This window comes from Perca fluviatilis, chromosome 19 (genome assembly GCF_010015445.1).
Source record: "Perca fluviatilis chromosome 19, GENO_Pfluv_1.0, whole genome shotgun sequence".
Classification (NCBI taxonomy): domain Eukaryota; kingdom Metazoa; phylum Chordata; class Actinopteri; order Perciformes; family Percidae; genus Perca; species Perca fluviatilis.
The window spans coordinates 25,055,799-25,073,663 of NC_053130.1; the positions used below are offsets into that span (position 1 = coordinate 25,055,799).

Here is a 17,865-nt window from a genome sequence, read left to right on the forward strand (position 1 = left end):
TGCGTTCCAGGTCTTACTTTGAGGAAACTATGTGTAGCCTTGGCACATTTAAATAGGCTATTCAGAACGAGGGTTTCCTGTGACCTCATGGAATATGGTTTGTCACTCAAAAAGACATACATCTGAAGCTTCATGCAAAGTATTTATTTACAGAACAAATGTTACATCGAGTTTAAAACGGCAGCATGTATTTTAGATTGGACAATCAAATTTAGCACCTCTCAAACACTTTATAGAGATCGGGTAAGTTGGCGATCTGCAGCACAGCGCCGTCCTCACTGAAGCTCTTCGGAGGACTGAAGAGGGTCCGGAAAGCTTTGAAGATGACGTGCTCAACTTTCCAACGCCATGAGTTCACCTCCTGATCCTGGAAATAGCATCACACTTATCAGTTCTTTGTCAATAATTCTTGTTAAAGTGCTCATTATGCTCATTTTCAGCTTCATAATTGTATTTAGAGGTTATGTCAGAATAGGTTTACATGGATTAATTAAAAAAAAAAAAAAAAGTAAAATCTTTGTTGGGAGTCGCACATGCGCAGTAGCTAGGTAAGGACTACCAGCCAGTCAGAAGCAGAGTATGAGGGCGTGCCACGCTAGCAGCTAGGCGAGTATTATAACGTGTGTTACAAAGGGACGCACGTTTGTCTCTGAAGTAAAGGCTGGACTACAACAGAGCTGTTTGGAGCAGTTGGTGAACAGTGTTTTCTGTTGGATATGGTAAGTCCCTTTGGGGTGGACTTTGGGTTTTTTCACTTTGTAAACCTATAACGTGCACAAAAAAAGATAATAAAGGAAAGGGAAAAAGCCAATATGAGCACTTTAAGCAAAGTAAGTTAAAATGTGTATAGCACTCAAGCATTTGTTTTAACCCTTGTGTTGACTTTGGGTCAAATTGACCTGTTTTCATGTTTAGTTTTATATCATAAAATATGGGACGTAGAAATAAGCGCTGAAAATGTGTAGAAGAAAAATGTAACAATTTAAAACGTTGGAAAAAGCAAAACCTGAAAAAAAGGCGTCAAAAGAGGGTAAATATTGGTCGTCGTGTTGTTTTTTTTTTTCAAGGTTGACGGGAAAACGACACAAGGGTTTTAAACGCGAGTCTGGCGTTCCTTCCCACCTGCTCCTCTCCCGGCTCGGCCTCCAGGACGTACCGCCTCCTGATGGAGTAGAACATGCTGCACTCCTTACTGAAGTCTCTGAAGCACTCCTTTTCAACGTCCCAGTTCACCTGCACAACACGGCCGAGCAAAAGCCTTCAGATAACCGTTTCCAGAATCTCATCATAAATGAGGACAGAGCTCTGAGAAAGTTCACCTCAGTGGCCAGGCGCAGGATGAACATGGGGAGACCCTCCATCACCGGGGTGTACTTGTCCAGCAGTAACGGCAGCCCGGTTAGATTTCCTTCCTACAATTCACAAAGCTTAGTTTTACAGCGCGAGTAACAACAGACCGATAATGTGACGTTTGGTTAAAACATGAGAAAAGACACACGCAGCGAAATTAAACTTCAGATTTTATGGTCTACGGAGATTCATTTGACAAACCCCGCCCTGTTCCAACTGACCTGGTCTATCTCAACGGAGAAGTAGTCCCCCAGCATCTCAGTTTTATTCTTCAGGAAGTCCACTATGTACTGAGCCAGGCCTTCTTTAGGACCATCCTCTTCTGTCCAGCCGCTCTCCTCCGAGTCCAGAGCCAACATGGCCAGGTCATAAAGTGGAGCCGGTGTCTGCATGCAGATAAACCAGCCATGACACCAATCCTAACCTGTACAGTATATACTAAAATCATTCACAATCTAAAGACTTTACTCACCGATAGTCTTAGTACACCGAAGTTCCCAAAGTCGTAGATGAGGATTTGGTAGAAAAGCTCCTGGCTGCAACAGAAACAAAAAGAAAAAGTGAAATGGGCCATCAAGCGGCATGTTGAATCAACTCAACAGAGCTGTGTGTGTTGTTTTGTGTGTGTGTGTGTGTGTGTGTGTGTGTTTGTGTGTGTGTGTGTGTGTGTGTGTGTGTGTTGTGTGTGTGTGTGTGTGTGTGTGTGTGTGTGTGTGTGTGTGTGTGTGTTTGTGTGTGTGTGTGTGTGTGTGTGTGTGTGTGTGTGTGTGTGTGTGTGTGTGTGTGTGTGTGTGTGTGTGTGTGTTTTCTGTGGCTCTGACCTGAGTTTGGTGGTGTTGAGCAGGTACAGTTTGGTGTGATGTTGTACCAGAGTCCACTGAGGGTTGACGCAGCCCACAAACGAGTGGTTCTGCAGCATTTCCTGAAGACCTGGAGGAAATATGGGCACACTTAAAAGAAGGAAACGGTCGATAAGTGGAGAAACAACTACACTATAGAGCTGGGCAATATATCGATATTATATCGAAATCGTCTTAGATTTTGGATATCGTAATATGACATAAGTGGTGTCTTTTCCTGATTTTAAAGGCTGCATTACAGTAAAGTGATGTCATTCTCTGAACTTACCAGAATGTTGTAACTGTTCTATTATTTGCCTTTATCCACTTAGTCATTGTATCAACATTACTGATGATCATTTATCAAAACGCTCATTGTGTAAATATTAGAGCTGGGCGATATGGAAAAAATCTGATATCACGATATGGTTGACCAAATACCTCGATATCGATATTGCGGCGATATTGTAGGGTTGACAACTGGTGCTTACAAAAAAATATTTACTCAATGAGATTTTTGATAAATAATCATCATTAATGTGTACCGTATATAATAACTAAGTGAACTAAGCAAATAATAGAAAAGCTATTCAAACAATTACATCACTACTGTAATCCAGCCATTAAAACCAGGAAAAGACAACACTTATGTCACATCACGATATTACGATATCCAAAATCTAAGACAATAATATCCAGTCTCATATCACAATATCAATATAATATCGATATATTGCCCAGCTCTAGTAAATATTTTGTGAAAGCACCAATAGTCGACACTACAATATCGTCGCGGTATCGATATAGAGGTATTTGGTCAAAAAATATCGTGATATCTGAGTTTCTCCATATCTCCCAGCCCTCCTACACAGAAGTTGTGTGAGATGACAAGAAGTTGCGTGAAACTAGTTATGGAGATGGGTTAAAAATCACTCCGAAATTGAGAGGTGAGAGAGAAAGATTCATGAAAAACTACACCGTTTGGCTGGAACAGATGGTGATACACACGGTGTACCTTTGTGCGCGTTCTCAGCGATCTCGGCTCGGAGCTCTTTGATGCTGGTCAGTTTCACGACTCGTCTCTTGGGCGTGGCTGCAGCCGTCAGGTCCTCGTCTTCTTCGGCCTGCTGCTGCGGCTCTTTCCTGGGTCGCTTCCTGGCTCAAACACATCCACACAGACTGCTGTCACACTACAGCACACTCTGCACGTTTACGGACTCTTGTACTCTCTGGACGATAAATCACACCAGCTTACAGACACACCATACCGGAAGACTTAACGGGCTGTTTACACATTTAATCACACACGTAATGGGTGGAAAGTACTTTTTGTCCTGCCATAATAAAAAGCAACCCGTACTTGACAATAGGGCTGCACGATATGAGGAAAATATTTTATTGCGATTATTTTGACTGATACTGTGATTGCGATATGATTCACGATATTGGAGGGAATGATCATTTTTGTATCATTATTCTCATTTTCATTGAAAATTATTAACGAAATTAAAATGATTATGGTGTGATTGTTGCGAGGATCTGTACCAAACAAGGATTTTTTTCTTTAGTCTGTAGGAGAGGATTTGTAAGCCGGGACGTCTCTGCAGCACCACACTACTTCATGACACATATTTGGCCTTTAACAAATATTGCGCCCCCCTGCGATTTGGATATTACACTAGTCCATATTGAGATTTCGATACAATTGCGATTAATTGTGCAGCCCTACTTGACAAGTTATTAAAGCTGCATGAATTATGTTTTCAGCCACATGGGGGCAGAGGAAATCCACAATCGATGACTATAAACTTGCCGTATGATTATTTTATATTATATATATATATATATATATATATATATATATATATATATATAAAAAAAAATCCCTCTCTTTTTCTCTCGTTTGTGGTTTCTACCAACTACTGACAAGAGATATCTGGGTCCTAAGCTGCTGGATGTCTTTTCTTTGCCTAAGCAGGTAGTGCACACTGGATTTACCAAAACCTTTTTTCATAAAAACTGGATTAATGAGAGTAGTGAGACTTCTGGAATACTTTTGCTTGCCAAAACTAAAATAATAACCTAAAAAGAGGCAAAAAAAACCTGATACCTGATAGGTAGAGCTTTAAAAACATCAGTTTTTAGCTACTAGAACGTCAGCAGCAGGTAAACACAATGGGACATTTGTACTGATTGGCCCAGAGGAAGATGACGTCATCGTGAGTGATGATACACGTGTACTGTTGCATTGTTCTACCTGCTCTGTTGCTCAACTCATCTGCTGCCGGCCAATGTTCACATTTGTAACAGGATTAATCACACATCAAGACGTGTCCTGATGTGACTTGTAGAAATGCTATCTGGATTAATCATGATTGTATGATGAGTCCGTAATCCTCTGCTGAGCACACATAATGACCCGCCCAAATGTAGTACCGACATGATTGTTTTTTTGTTTGTTTTTTCACCTTTGAACGCTGTTATCATCTTCATCGCCTTTTGGCACCTCTGATTCCTGCTCTGCCAGGGCCTCCATCATGTCTGCATCATCTGCCTCCTCCATCTCTACGCCGCCCGGCTGGGCCTCCCTGCTGCTGGGACCGGCTGCTTCCGGATCAGGAGGCGGCTTCTCTCTGGGCTGGAGGAAGGCGTCCAGCTTCTGGGCACGGCAATCGGTCCTCACCATCTGATGTGCGTAGATTCGCTCGCTTGGCTCTGCCGCGGCGCTGGAGGACTTGACATCGCTGCCACCTGACACGGACAGCCCTGGCAGCAACGTCTGCAACAAAAAAATTAAAAATAACACCATGTATCTGTCACTTTTAGTGTCTGTAAAAGTGACAGATGATCTCTGGGAGGAGTGAAAAACATGTTGGCGGCAATAAAAGACAGAGATCGGATTACTTCTGTGACACTGCCAGCGTATTTGAAGAGATAGCGATCCAGTCATGTCATACCTGAGTGAAATATGTGCGCGAGGAGTTGGAGCCCAGCAGTTTGCTCTCGACGTGCTTCTGAATGCTCTCGACGACGCTGTCTTCGTGTAAGAAATGCACCTCGTGTTTTGTGGGATGGACATTGACGTCTACGTTATGCGGAGCGATCTCCAAGCTGTGGGGATTAGAAAGCGCCGGTGAATATCAAATGGATTCGACCATGATGGAATGCGTTGAAGGAAACCGACAAATGCGCGTTAATTTACCTGAGGTATAGAAAAGGGTGCGTGTTCTTGGGAAGGTATGCAGCGTAAACGGTCTCGACGGCTTTTTTCAAAGCACTCGACTCCACCAGACGATCTGAGACAACCACAGATCACAACCTCCGTTTAACAAAGCGCCGATACCATGAAATCATCCTCACCGGGCAGAGAGCCGCGTTTCCAGCAACTCTATCTGGGATACGTACGGTTGATGAAAAGGACCAGGATGCACTTCTTGACCGAGTAATTTGCGTTGGAGATGTAGCCTTTCATCTTATAAGCGAGCTTCTGGTCCTCGCAGCCAACTTCGATCAGCTCCCTGGGAACATACCAACGAACCGGTCATGCAGTCGCCGTTAAGGCGATAAGAGGTCGCACGACTGCAGAGAGCATCAAAAGCATAATCTCTTTCTTTCTTGGTTTATGAATACCTGCTGACTGCATTGCCAAAAACTCCTCGAATATTATCCACTGCAGATGCGTTGGGTAGAGTCCTCACATCTGCCACAGTCTCACCTTGCTGAAAAAAAAATAAAACAATCATCATAAATGATGTTGAATATCTAAGGAGTTTTTGTCAGTGCATTCACAAACGTACATAGATATACATACAGAGAAATGTAGAAACACAGAGATCTTTTTTTCTTCTCAATAAACGTTACAAAAAGTAAAAGAAAAAGTAAGCACATCTCACCTTTTTGACAGAAAAACTTTTTCCCGAATTGTGTATGGCGTACCTTCAAAAATAACATTTAAGTGTTGAGTTATCCAAACGCAAATGATGTTCATCAAAACGGCAGGAAACACAAGACACAATGAGGAAAGCCGCGACGACAGACCTGCTGACAACTTCTACGATCCTGGAGTACTCATCCGCGGGGCTCTTTAAAGCTTTCCTCCTGGTGGACACGTTATAGAAGAGGTCCTCCACCTGTACGCAGGGGGAGCAAACTACTGTCGGTTTCTCAACAGCCACATCCTTTGTTCTGTAATAGTTGATGTGCTCCATGAACTCACAAGAATCTGTGTTCCCTGGTTGCCAGCACACGGTTTGGGAGGGCCTTTTAGTTTGCCATCGCTGTAGCTGGCTCTGCAGAGAACCGATACATCACAAGAGCTTTGATTTGATTCGATTTGATTAGGATCCCCAATAGCTGATGCAGAACATCAGCTACTTTTCCTGGGGTCCACACAAAACATAAAACATTACATTTTCAGACAAAACAGTCATATAATATAAAAATAAGAGCAGTATAGCTAGTATTCTTTTCCTTGCATATATAGATATACATATTCCTTTCCATGTATTCTAATAGTAATATATATAATATCACAATAAATACATAAGCACAGAATATAGAAAAAGGTTAATCTTACAACAGCTTTGTTTACATATCAATATTCCTATACATTAATTAAGTACAACAATATGGTTACAGTCTTAGGGCCCTTAGATGATCCTTTACTTGTTTTTTAAAACTTGATTTATTATGCACTTTGGCAATCTCTGCTGGAAGTGAGTTCCAAGCAACCATCCCTCGATACAATGCTGTACGTTGCATTGATTGTGTTCGGGCTCTAGGAAATTTAAAAAGACCTCTAGTGGCATGTCTAGTGGGGTATTTATGTGTGTTAGAGCTAAATGTAAGTTGACTATACAAACAATTAGGAGATTTTTATTCATTAATGTTTCTAACAAAAGCCAGGAGTGATGCTGAAAGTCGCTCCACAACTTTCAACCAGGAGAGTTTGACATGCACATTGTTTACATTGCCATCCTGGTCACTTTATACCCATTATAATGTACATGTAAGCATCAAGGAGGCAAGAGAGTACATGAGTGAACAATGTATTAAAAGGTGCCGTAGGTAGGATTGCGAAGATCCAGGACTTAGCCAAAAAATTTGAACATCGACAACTTCTCAGTCCCTCCCCCCCTTTCTGCTAAAGCCCAAAATGGTCTCCTTAGCCCCTCCCCCCACAAGGGAGAATGAATGTGCATGAGCAGTGTTTGACACGCAGTCAGACACCCCCCCTGGCCCTGATTGGTTCATCTGAACAGAGAGCGGTGGAATTTTGCAAATCGCACTACAGGCTGTAGGTGGTGCCAGAGGAGCTGGATTTTTTTATTTATTTTTTTATTACCTGCTTCATGTAGTTCTACTGGAACATAGGGTCAGTTTCAGCAAATATGACAGAAAGTTAGTTTTATAAGTCTTACCTACTGCACCTTTAAAATGTGAGCATACCTGTAGGCACACTTGGCATCAGCAGTCTTAGTCGTTATGGTGACGTGGGCAACATGGCTCACGCTAGCAAGAGCCTGCAAACAAGAAGACAGACAATAAATGGGACAGAACAAAATATATGTTAATGTTTAATAACCTGAATGTTGATATTGCTCCAGAGCTCTTACCTCTCCTCTGAATCCATAGGTTGCAATAGCTGAGAGGTCCTCAAAAGTCTGGAGTTTGCTGGTGGTAAACCTCTCACAAACTATTTCCATATCTTCTCTCTGCCTCGGAAATTAAACAGACAAAGAAAAGACAGTTGCAGTGACACAGTTCTTCCGAGAGTCCCACTTACCAGCAGTCTGTGCACACACACTCTCTGGGCAGGGAAACAAAACACTTAAGTGCTCATATTATGGGCCTTTTCAGGTTCATAATTGTATTTAGAGGTTATATCAGAATAGGTTTACATGGTTTCATTTTCAAAAAACACCATATTTTTGTTGTACTGCACATTCCTGCAGCTCCTCTTTTCACCCTGTGTGTTGAGCTCTGTTTTAGCTACAGAGTGAGGCATCAAACTTCTGTTCCATCTTTGTTGGGAGTCGCACACACGCAGTACCCAGGTCAGTGCTACCAGCCAGTCAGATGCAGAGTCTGAGGGCGTGCCACGCTAGCAGCTAGGCGAGCATTATAACGTGTGTTACAAAGTGACGCACGTTCGTCACGGAAGTAAAGGCTGGACTACAACAGAGCTGTTTGGAGCAGTGTGTGAACAGTGTTTTCTGTTGGAAGTGGTAAGTGCCTTTGGGGTGGACTTTGGGCTTTTTCACTTTGTAAACCTATAACATGCACAAAAAATATAGGATATAGGAAAGGGAAAAAGCCAAAAAGCATAATATGAGCACTTTTAATCTAACATAATGGGGACAGAGAGGCCAGACTCTATTAGACTAGATACTAGGGAGGGCACAAACAACACCTTTACCATGGTTCCTTTCTGTTATGTTTCAACTTGTTGGTATACATGGCCAGGGTTCAAAATTTACTTTTTCATCCATTGGCCAAATGGCTAGTGAATGTTGACATTTTACCAACCACTCAATAGATTACCATTGGTTTTTTTGGCTGGTGAGTGAAGCAAATCTGCCAGCCACATATTTTACCAGCATTTGGCTGGTGGACGGTGCTAACTTTGAACCCTGTATATGGCATGGCATAAATTTCAATTTGTAAGACACCTTCAATTTGACCACCACCTCCAACAGGGCTGGGGCTTCCCCTGCTCCCCCTGAGGACGCCCCTGTCACCCACCCTGATGCCAGTGCCGTTGTCCTGAATCTGAAGGAGCTTCAGTCCGCCGTCTTTTACCGTCACCTGAATGTTGGTAGACTTGGCATCCAAACTGAAACATTTTAAAATACAAATGATAGTTATTATAAGCCACGTTTCATTGAAACAAGTGGAATTATCCAGTCGGTTCGCAGTGTCACATTTTATAACTGTTGTTATTAACTAGCTTTGTTACAGGTGTTGATAAGCGGCTTTGCCACAAACGTGATGTAAACAATGGTAGCTCCTGCCATATTTTATCACCTTTATTGGTGACACTGTGGGTTATTTAAGCCACTATAATCAACCACCTAACATTAAGCTAGCGGACATTATCAAAACTGTATTATGTAGCTAGCTATAGTTAGTAGGTTACCAGTTTTCAATCAGTTCTTTGACGGCGTTGGCAGGACGCTGGATAACTTCTCCTGCAGCAATCCGATTGACAACAGTCTCGTCGAGCCTCCGGATAACTCCTGCCATTTTTACACTGCTGCTGACTACGTTTCAGGGTAGTTTAAACAGCAGTTAATAGCCTACAACAGCTTACATATGGATAAAAATGCATGTATTTAAGCCTGAATGTAGCATCACATACTGTAGAAGTAACAGAGCATGAATGGGACCAGAGAGGGAGGGGAGGAGGAGCTCTCACTCTCTTCTGAAATGCCAGAGCACAGTTAAAGTCACCTCAGTCGCTCAACTTTCCCCAAAACCGCCGTATGGGTGTTATTGAGAAGGTTAAATTCATTCACTTCTCCACAAAAAAAGCTTTATCATTTCATGCAATGCGTGGCTGTTAATAAAACGATGTTGTTCCAGCCACCCTTTTCTCGCACTCAGGTGATTCATCTTCTTAATCACACACGATCTTTGATGATACTGCGCGGGGAGAAAACGTGGGGGCGGGTGCATGGATGAACGTCATTCGTCGAAAGTCTTCTTCTCTGGTAAATATTTTTGGAACTTTGTAGCTTCGAAATATGCACAGCGCCTCATAATGATGGATTACAATAATAATGCTTTTTCATTGAGACACGTTTGCAGAATCTTTTCGCATTATACCACACCGTTTGTCAAAATGCAAAAAGAATAAAAGGTCATTTCTATCAATATTTTTTTCTATTTCTTTGTAGACAATACAGTGTTTATAGTACAGTATAGTTCATAAACTTGCAATTTCTGCTGTAGAATAGGTAGGGCGTGAGCACAGCACATCATATTTTTTCAATATATATATAGCCTATTATATGTTTTTATTGCCTCTTATATTTTATTCTATTACATTTTATGTGTTTTATATTTCATGTTTTTTTTCTTCTTTTTTGCTTCTTAGATGTTTTATTATACTCTATTTAATTATATTTAATATGTCCCTTACATTTACTACTTCCTGTTTTTCTTTTCAGCATTAGCATTTCACACGTTTATGTATAACTGGGGTGACAATGAATAACTTTCTTTTTGAACTCTTAGTACTAATAATACACTGATACAGATATGTGTGTGTGTGTGTGTGTGTGTGTGTGTGTGTGTGTGTGTGTGTGTGTGTGTGTGTGTGTGTGTGTGTGTGTGTGTGTGTGTGTGTGTGTGTGTGTGTGTGTGTTATTTAGCTTGGTCTGCAAAAAGGTCAGAGGTCAGGATCAATTACAGATCAGTACTATGTTGTCCCCAAGGAGGAATTCCTTTCCACAGCACTGTAAACATCAGATGACAACAACAGCACATATAGTAACATTTGGTATAAGGTATTATTAATGTTTTACTGTTAATTGTGAACTACTGAAGAATTTAGTGTATAACATTAACACAATGAATAGTCCAAATTCCAAGTCCATGAATCTATATGTACAACATTCCAACCATTACAGCAGATCTTCATTGTTTATTATCTGACATATGGAGAGAGAAAAATTATTACAAAATGAATTCTTTTAACATGAAAATCTATTTAATCTATTTAAAATGTGGGGGAAACATGAAAACTCTCGATATTATTAGTTAAACGGTTCCCTTTTTCTGCATTGGCTCCATCAGCACATCTGACAAGGGATTCACTATCTTCAACAGTGCACACAGTTGGCCTGATCGCGTCTGTGTCTGCATTCCTCACAGGCCCAAGTCTTTCCGAGGATCAGCAAGAACTGTGGTGGTCCAAACTCTGCAAAAATACAAATGTTCTCAGAGGTATTTTATGAGGATAGTTTTTTTTAAACAAAAACTAATGCTCTACTTAGCCTATGTTGTTACAGTAGGTGCCAAAATTATGTTGCTAGGCTGCTAAACTTCGGACTCAGGCAGGATGACTTCAACAGAATAAAATTCTGCTAAAGGTTGTCCGAGGAGTGGCGCTGTTCAGATGACATGACTGGGGAGAGCTTCTCTATGCAGTCCAATCTGAACACACTTTCCTCAAATACCTGCATGGAGAAAGCAAATTACAAGAGGACAGGTGGTCAAAAATAGAGTCTATATTTTAAACTCAGTTTGTGTTGTATTTAAGAATAGAACAGAAAAGAATATAGACATTGGTTATGAGTATTTGAGAAAAAAACATGGAGAATTAATTTGATTCCGCATTCCTTTATACATAGAAAAAATTGGTAGATTTGTAGGGACGGAGATTGTGAGGGTAAAAAGTAAGGTGCCGTCGTAATACATAGTTTTCCAGGCTTCATGTCTGTAGATAGGGTCTCTGTATACATATACATATACAGCCGAGTATGGATTAAATGCAGCAGTCAAACAAAATAGAATTTTATTTTAACTTTAGAAAGTGTATTTTGATGTTTGAAACTCTAGTGGGAAACAGTTCACTCTCTCATGCAGTAACATCATACCTCTGACCTGTTATCCTTTTGGCTCTTGCAAAGCCCACCAAATTCAATGACAGCACCTGAATAAGGGAACGTCAGCTATAAAACTGGGTGTTTCTGTGTAACCCCTATTGCATTTTATACAAAAGTATAAGCCTATACCAGACAGCCCTGGCAGCTAACTTGGCCTGGTTTAGTAGTTCAGCTGCTTGTTATGCTGCTCTTTGAGCCTTTGCCAATATGACTTCAATCCCACGAACCAACCAGCTAACCACAGGCAGACACAAACACAGGCCAAAAAAGCATTCAGCACAACCTGAAAGGTCACTGGAAGTGAATGAAAGGATGTCAGTTTTGTAACCGACAAGTAAGTGGCAGAGAGAGGCCTCTGATAAATCCATGTCCCACTTCTTACATTTGTTGCATCCAGTGATATGCTCATTCTGCTCTGTCTAGCCTCTTCCACAGGGTTATCCCACAAAGACAGAAGTGACATCACTATGATGTCAAGCACATTTTCCTACATAGAACTATGCGATCATTAAATCCAGATGTGTGCACCGATCATGTTCTCGTTTAAGTCGCTCCACCGCTCCCTTTAGGCCGAGGGAAAACGTCGGCCATTGTGTTGTCTTTGCATCTGAGATGTATGGGGAATATGATGACTATCCTGAGACATGCGTCTCTGACCCAATGCAGGACATTCCAGTATGTGCTGTGGCTGCAGGATGTGCCACAGGATGCAATACAATAGAAATGGGAAAAAATTAGGGCATGTTAAAAACAAAGCGATGGAAGGGAGACAACACTGCAAAATGTAAAGCATAGTTGCTGTTCCCTGTTCTTCATCTTTTCTATTGTCAGGCAGCAATTATGATGCCAGTGCTATTCTCTATCTAGTCTGTGTAAATATACTCTTTGAAAGGATGAAACTGTAAACAGTGCCTTCAACCAACAAGAGTCTGGGTGGGGTCACAACTGGTTGTGTATACTTCAGGCCTCATTCTTCTTTTGCTCCTACTCTCCTCGTAGCGTTACAAATTACAACTGTTAACAAGAGCAGCCACTCCTGTAGCGACCTGCCACACGCTATGACGGGCACACACAAGCACGCAGGCTAATGTGATTGTGCACAAACTTGCAGACGCACACAATTATGCATGCATACATGCACGCACACTAAGCAGAAATTAAGCAACTAAGCTAAATGTGGCTGAAGAGGATTCTTTAAAAAAGAGATTATACCTTTTTCAGTACACATTGTACTTAATAACATGTACTTGTAATAGCCCACCAATACACAGAGCTCCTAAACGCACAAACACTGTCAACAGGCAAAACGACAGTCAAATCAGATACAAATGCCCTCCTGCTGCTCAGTATGCACATTGTGTGGAACGAGGTCAGCACCCAGTTGTAGTCCCCCCCCCCAACACGGCCTCTAAATAGCCTACAGCTTACCCACCAAAATGCGCCTTGGTTTATAAACGACCTGGAACTTTTTCACACCTCCGTGCTGCAGTGTGTCTGTACATTCCACACTGACAAGAGCCCATTCTTTCCACTGTTGTGGTTTTGTCTCACCTGTATGTTTATGTCAGCTGGCTCGTCACCCCCACCTTCCTCTGACAAAGCTGTAGAGTGATCACTGCCATCTATTCCAATGACACGCTGGGCTGAAAGGTGTGTGTACAGCGTGTGTTAGTGACACAAAACGAGGGAATACAATCATCTGTGGAATTTGTCACGGCCTCTCCAAGTGACATATATAGAGGAGTCTTTCCTCTTGTGATAAGGGTGGTCCCTCACACGTTGACTACTCATCTAAAATCTAATTAGACAAGTTCTGCTCTACTTTTAAAATCAATGTCCAATAATTGTATAATCTCAACTGAATCACTGGTAGACTATGTATTTATGGACTGTGTTTCATGGCTGACACACCGCCATGACACACAGTCCAAATGGACTTGTGCTAATTTGTAACTGTGCTAATTCATCATCTTTATTCATCACCTTCATTGCCTCTGTAGGCAAGCATTATCTCACCTCTTTGTGAACTGCCAAGACTTCCTGTTCGCTCCATCCAATAGTGCATCTAGAAATGGATTCTGCAGCTGCTGCTCTTCCTTTTTCCTTTTGTTTTCCTATCCTCTTCCTTCTCCTGGGACAATCTTCCTCCTGCGATCTACTTAATAGCACGACAGAAACCTTGAGTCATGTTCTAAACAAAAGATGAACACACACTTTCCTAGGTAAACAAAAAAGCGGTGGTACTGCAGAATAAAAGTGCTTTCACAGCAGCAGTTGAAGTAGTTCTGCTGACCAAAGACACAAATTATAACATGTTTAAAACTTGCACATTGATAATCTGTAGATAGAGTGAGTCCATGGTGGAGGCTGCACTAAATGCTAACATCAGCATGCTAGTATCACAAAGACAACACTAACATGTTGATGTTTAGCAGGTGTATCTTGGTTTAGCTTGTTAGCATGCCAACACTCGCAAATTAGTGAAAAACACAAAGTACAGCCGAGGCTGATGGGTCGGCAGTTTTGCAGGTATTTAGTCATAAACCAAAGTTTTGGAAAAATTAAAACTTGAACCTAATAATGACATTGGATTAAAAAGTCAGGGGATCAACAGAGTTATAATTCATCCTGAGGGGGACATGAATGTGGGTACCAAAGTCAATTGTTATTGAGACATTTCATTTCAAAACCACAATGTAAACTTTGTGGTGGACCAGAGGAAAGGTAAAGTGTTAGAATAATTACATTATCAAGAATAGACAGGACCACTGAAGTTATATCAAAGTTCATTTTACTCGAGAACCCAACAAGGAGGCAGTTACTGTACTCACAGCATGAGTACAGAAGTGACCTAACAAAAAGCTCTCTACAGCTGCTTTTGATAATACCAAGTCAAATGCAACAAATAATGATACAGAGTTGATGTTGTCAATTGTTATCTTGTCAGAGTCGATGACGTCTCCCTTATCTGGTCTGGGAGGACATGTATGGCCCAAGGAACACACCGTGCTTAGACAAGGACAAAACAGTGGCTCCCATGTTATCTTGGGAGTTCAAGCAGGGTTTTGGTTTCTTAACAATATCCACACACGTCCACAATCAATTTATCAGAGAGAGAATATAATATTATTCTATGCAAACAGTTTAATAAATAACAAGAGATAAAGTACGTATCATAATTTCCCTAACATAAGGGGAACACTAAAGTTATTAAGAATCATCCTCTGACGACCATGAGTGTCTGTCCAAATCTTCATGCCAATCTATCCAATAAATAATATTTTAGTCTGGATCGAAGACTGACTGATTTTCTGATTTTCATCCCTGGAGCCATGAAGCTAGCATGGCTAAAAAAAAAACATTCTTTTTTCCACCTGTTTAGGCATGCCAGTGCCCACATTAAACAAACACTTGCTGATACCTGTCCAACCCCACCCTCCAATTGAAGTTAGGCCTTTAGAGTTCACCGTTAAAGCATTATCTGGTCAGCTATTGCTTTGATATCAAATAGTTATCCTTGTGTGTCCTCTCCTGCTTTGAATGAAATATTCCATTGTGTTACCGTTGATTGACCCAAACAGTGGGTTCTCTACTGACCTCTTTCCAGCAGACACATGGGGGCTTCATAGTTCTGTTTTGCTTTCAGTTTGTGGATTCAAATTGGATGGTCTTTGAAGTCTAAGCCTCTCAGGTTGGTATCTGTTTCAGCTGCACTGGTGTGAAAGATGTTGACAGTTATTCAGCAGGATAATACTCTTTATTACAGTACACGTGGCATAATGGAAGCACAGCCCTCAGTTTGATAAAATGTACTGGTTACAGGAAAACGTCATACATCTGACCCCAGGTGTACACCACTTTGTCTAACAGGCATACCTTGAGTAAACCAGACTTTATAACACGGTTTTCAGTGTAATCTAATCTACTCTGTTGTCTACAACAAGGGATACTGCATCTTTGTTCACACTTTTACAATAACGTTCCATTTCTATGGGGAATGTGTTATCACAAAAATCATATCAGTTACACTTTGTGTGTCATACATTCCTGTTGATGTTTTATGAAGGGGGAGGTACCCAGCTATGATTCAGTGGTTGGTCAAGTTTGTGTTTCCTAATCACAGCTGTCAGTCACAAAACCAAAAGGCAGGACACCAGTGTTTTTTTTTTAACCTACAGGGGTTAAAAGAGTGCAGCGGGGAATGTTGCCCTGTGGTATGTAGTGTAGCAACTAGCTATGAACTCAGTGAACATTCATTTTCATATTTCTCTTCAAGCGGCTCCTCTGTGTGCCTTGGGTGGTGCCTAAGGCAAACAATAAGGGATTGTCTTCGAGTCTTTACTTGAGCAGCTACGTTGCATCACTTCCTTTTCTTTGGTCATCAGATTTGATTCTGCCAAGGCTATTTGAGGTCTTAGTGTGGAGCAACTGCTAAAGGAAAATCTCTGTATTTGGTTTGTCTTTCTCTCTTTCTCCTTTTAGGGTTTAGCAAAACATGTGCTACAAGGTCCTATCTTGGTAATACTGATGGCCTTCCTCCAACTTCAAATCTAGTTTTCCACATAAGCACTCTCACTAAACCACACAGGGAAGACACATCACAGCCTGGTAAAGTATAATTTCAGTCGGGGGGACGTTACTGTAATGTAAATAGTGCATGAGTGATTGTTAATGAACCACAAAAAGAAACAAAAGAATGAATGTTGGTTGGCAGCATGTTGGCAGGAAAAACCTTCCCGTAGGCTTGGTCCTGGCCTTGTGCTGCTCCGTTCTTTTCTTTGTGTTGGTAGACTGCACCTTCATCAAAGGATGGAACGGTAGTCTTTATAGTAATCATCCTCACCCAGTATTTCTATTGTTTGTTGACATCCTCATGACATTAAGAGGTTTGAGGTTAACACATTTAGAAGTTTTCTTTGTTACCATCCAGGCATTTAAGCCTTAAAGGGACAGTTCACCCCAAAATAAAAAAAACACACATTTTTCCTCTTACCTGTAGTGCTTTTTTTCAATCTAGACTGTTTTGGTAGGAGTTGCTCAGTGTTGGGGATATCGGCCATAGAGATGTCGGCCTTTAATATAATGTAACTAGATGGCACTCGGCTTGTGGTGCTCAAAGCGCCTAAAGAAAATACTCTTGAAAATCTCAACATTAATGTCTCTTTCCAGAAATCATGACCCGGCTACTCAGGATAATCCACAGACCAGGTTACATTACATTACATGTCATTTAGCTGACGCTTTTATCCAAAGCGACTTACAATTGCTATATTCAGTACCGTGCAAAAGTCTTAGGCAGATGTGGAAAAAATGCTGTAAACTAAGAATGCTTTCAAAAATATAAATAATGATTGTTGATTTTTATCAATTTACAAAATGCAAAGTGAGCGACCAAAAAAACATCTAAATCACATCAATATTTGGTGTTACTACCCTTCGCCTTCAAACAAGCATCAATTCTTATAGGTACACTTGCAAAAAGTCAGGGAACGTTGAGGATCGTAGACGCAGTGGTCGGCCAAGGAAACTCAGTGCAGCAGATGAAAAACACATCTGCTCAGAACTGGCAGAAACCAGTGGGACGCAGGTACACCCATCTACTGTCTGGAGAAGTCTGGCCAGAAGTGGTCTTCATGGAAGAGTTGCAGCCAAAAAGCCATACCTACGACACTGAAACAAGGCCAAGCAACTCAACTATGCATGAAAACATAGGAACTGGGGTGCAGAAAAATGGCAGCAGGTGCTCTGGACTGAGGAGTCAAAAGTTGAAATATTTGGCTGTAACAGAAGGCAGGTTGTTCGCCGAAGGGCTGTAGAGCGGTACAATAATGAGTGTCTGCAGGCAACGGTGAAGCATGGTGGAGGTTCCTTGCAAGTTTGGGGCTGCATTTCTGCAAATGGAGTTAGAGATTTGGTCAGGATTAATGGTGTCCTCAATGCTGAGAAATACAGGCAGATACTTATCCATCATGCAATACCATCAGGGAGGTGTATGATTGGCCCCAAATTGATTCTGTAGCAGGACAACAACCCCAAACATAAGCTAAGGTCATTAAGAACTATCT

The 17,865-nt window shown here is 41.4% G+C and overlaps 1 protein-coding gene across 3 annotated transcripts; it reads right to left on the bottom strand.

Moving 5' to 3' along the window:
- Positions 1–123: 123 nt before the first annotated feature.
- Positions 124–9,728, bottom strand: mlh1 (mutL homolog 1, colon cancer, nonpolyposis type 2 (E. coli)). 3 transcript variants are annotated; one of them, XM_039783642.1, is made up of 20 exons: positions 9,550–9,728; positions 9,328–9,451; positions 8,934–9,024; positions 7,805–7,903; positions 7,638–7,711; positions 6,406–6,478; positions 6,228–6,319; positions 6,083–6,125; positions 5,820–5,908; positions 5,595–5,707; positions 5,392–5,485; positions 5,147–5,300; positions 4,658–4,968; positions 3,205–3,344; positions 2,172–2,280; positions 1,823–1,886; positions 1,572–1,736; positions 1,320–1,412; positions 1,123–1,233; positions 124–367 (listed from the first exon to the last, which is right to left on the bottom strand). In XM_039783642.1, the coding sequence occupies exons 1-20, from the start codon at positions 9,566–9,568 to the stop codon at positions 212–214; spliced, it is 2,214 nt and encodes a 737-aa protein (XP_039639576.1). In that variant the 5' UTR covers positions 9,569–9,728; the 3' UTR covers positions 124–211. The 3 variants fall into 3 exon arrangements, with proteins under 3 accessions (XP_039639576.1, XP_039639577.1, XP_039639578.1); XM_039783643.1 differs by having other exon boundaries at positions 9,328–9,594; XM_039783644.1 differs by lacking the exons at positions 9,328–9,451; positions 9,550–9,728 and having other exon boundaries at positions 8,861–8,940.
- Between the last annotated feature and the right edge of the window lie 8,137 nt (positions 9,729–17,865).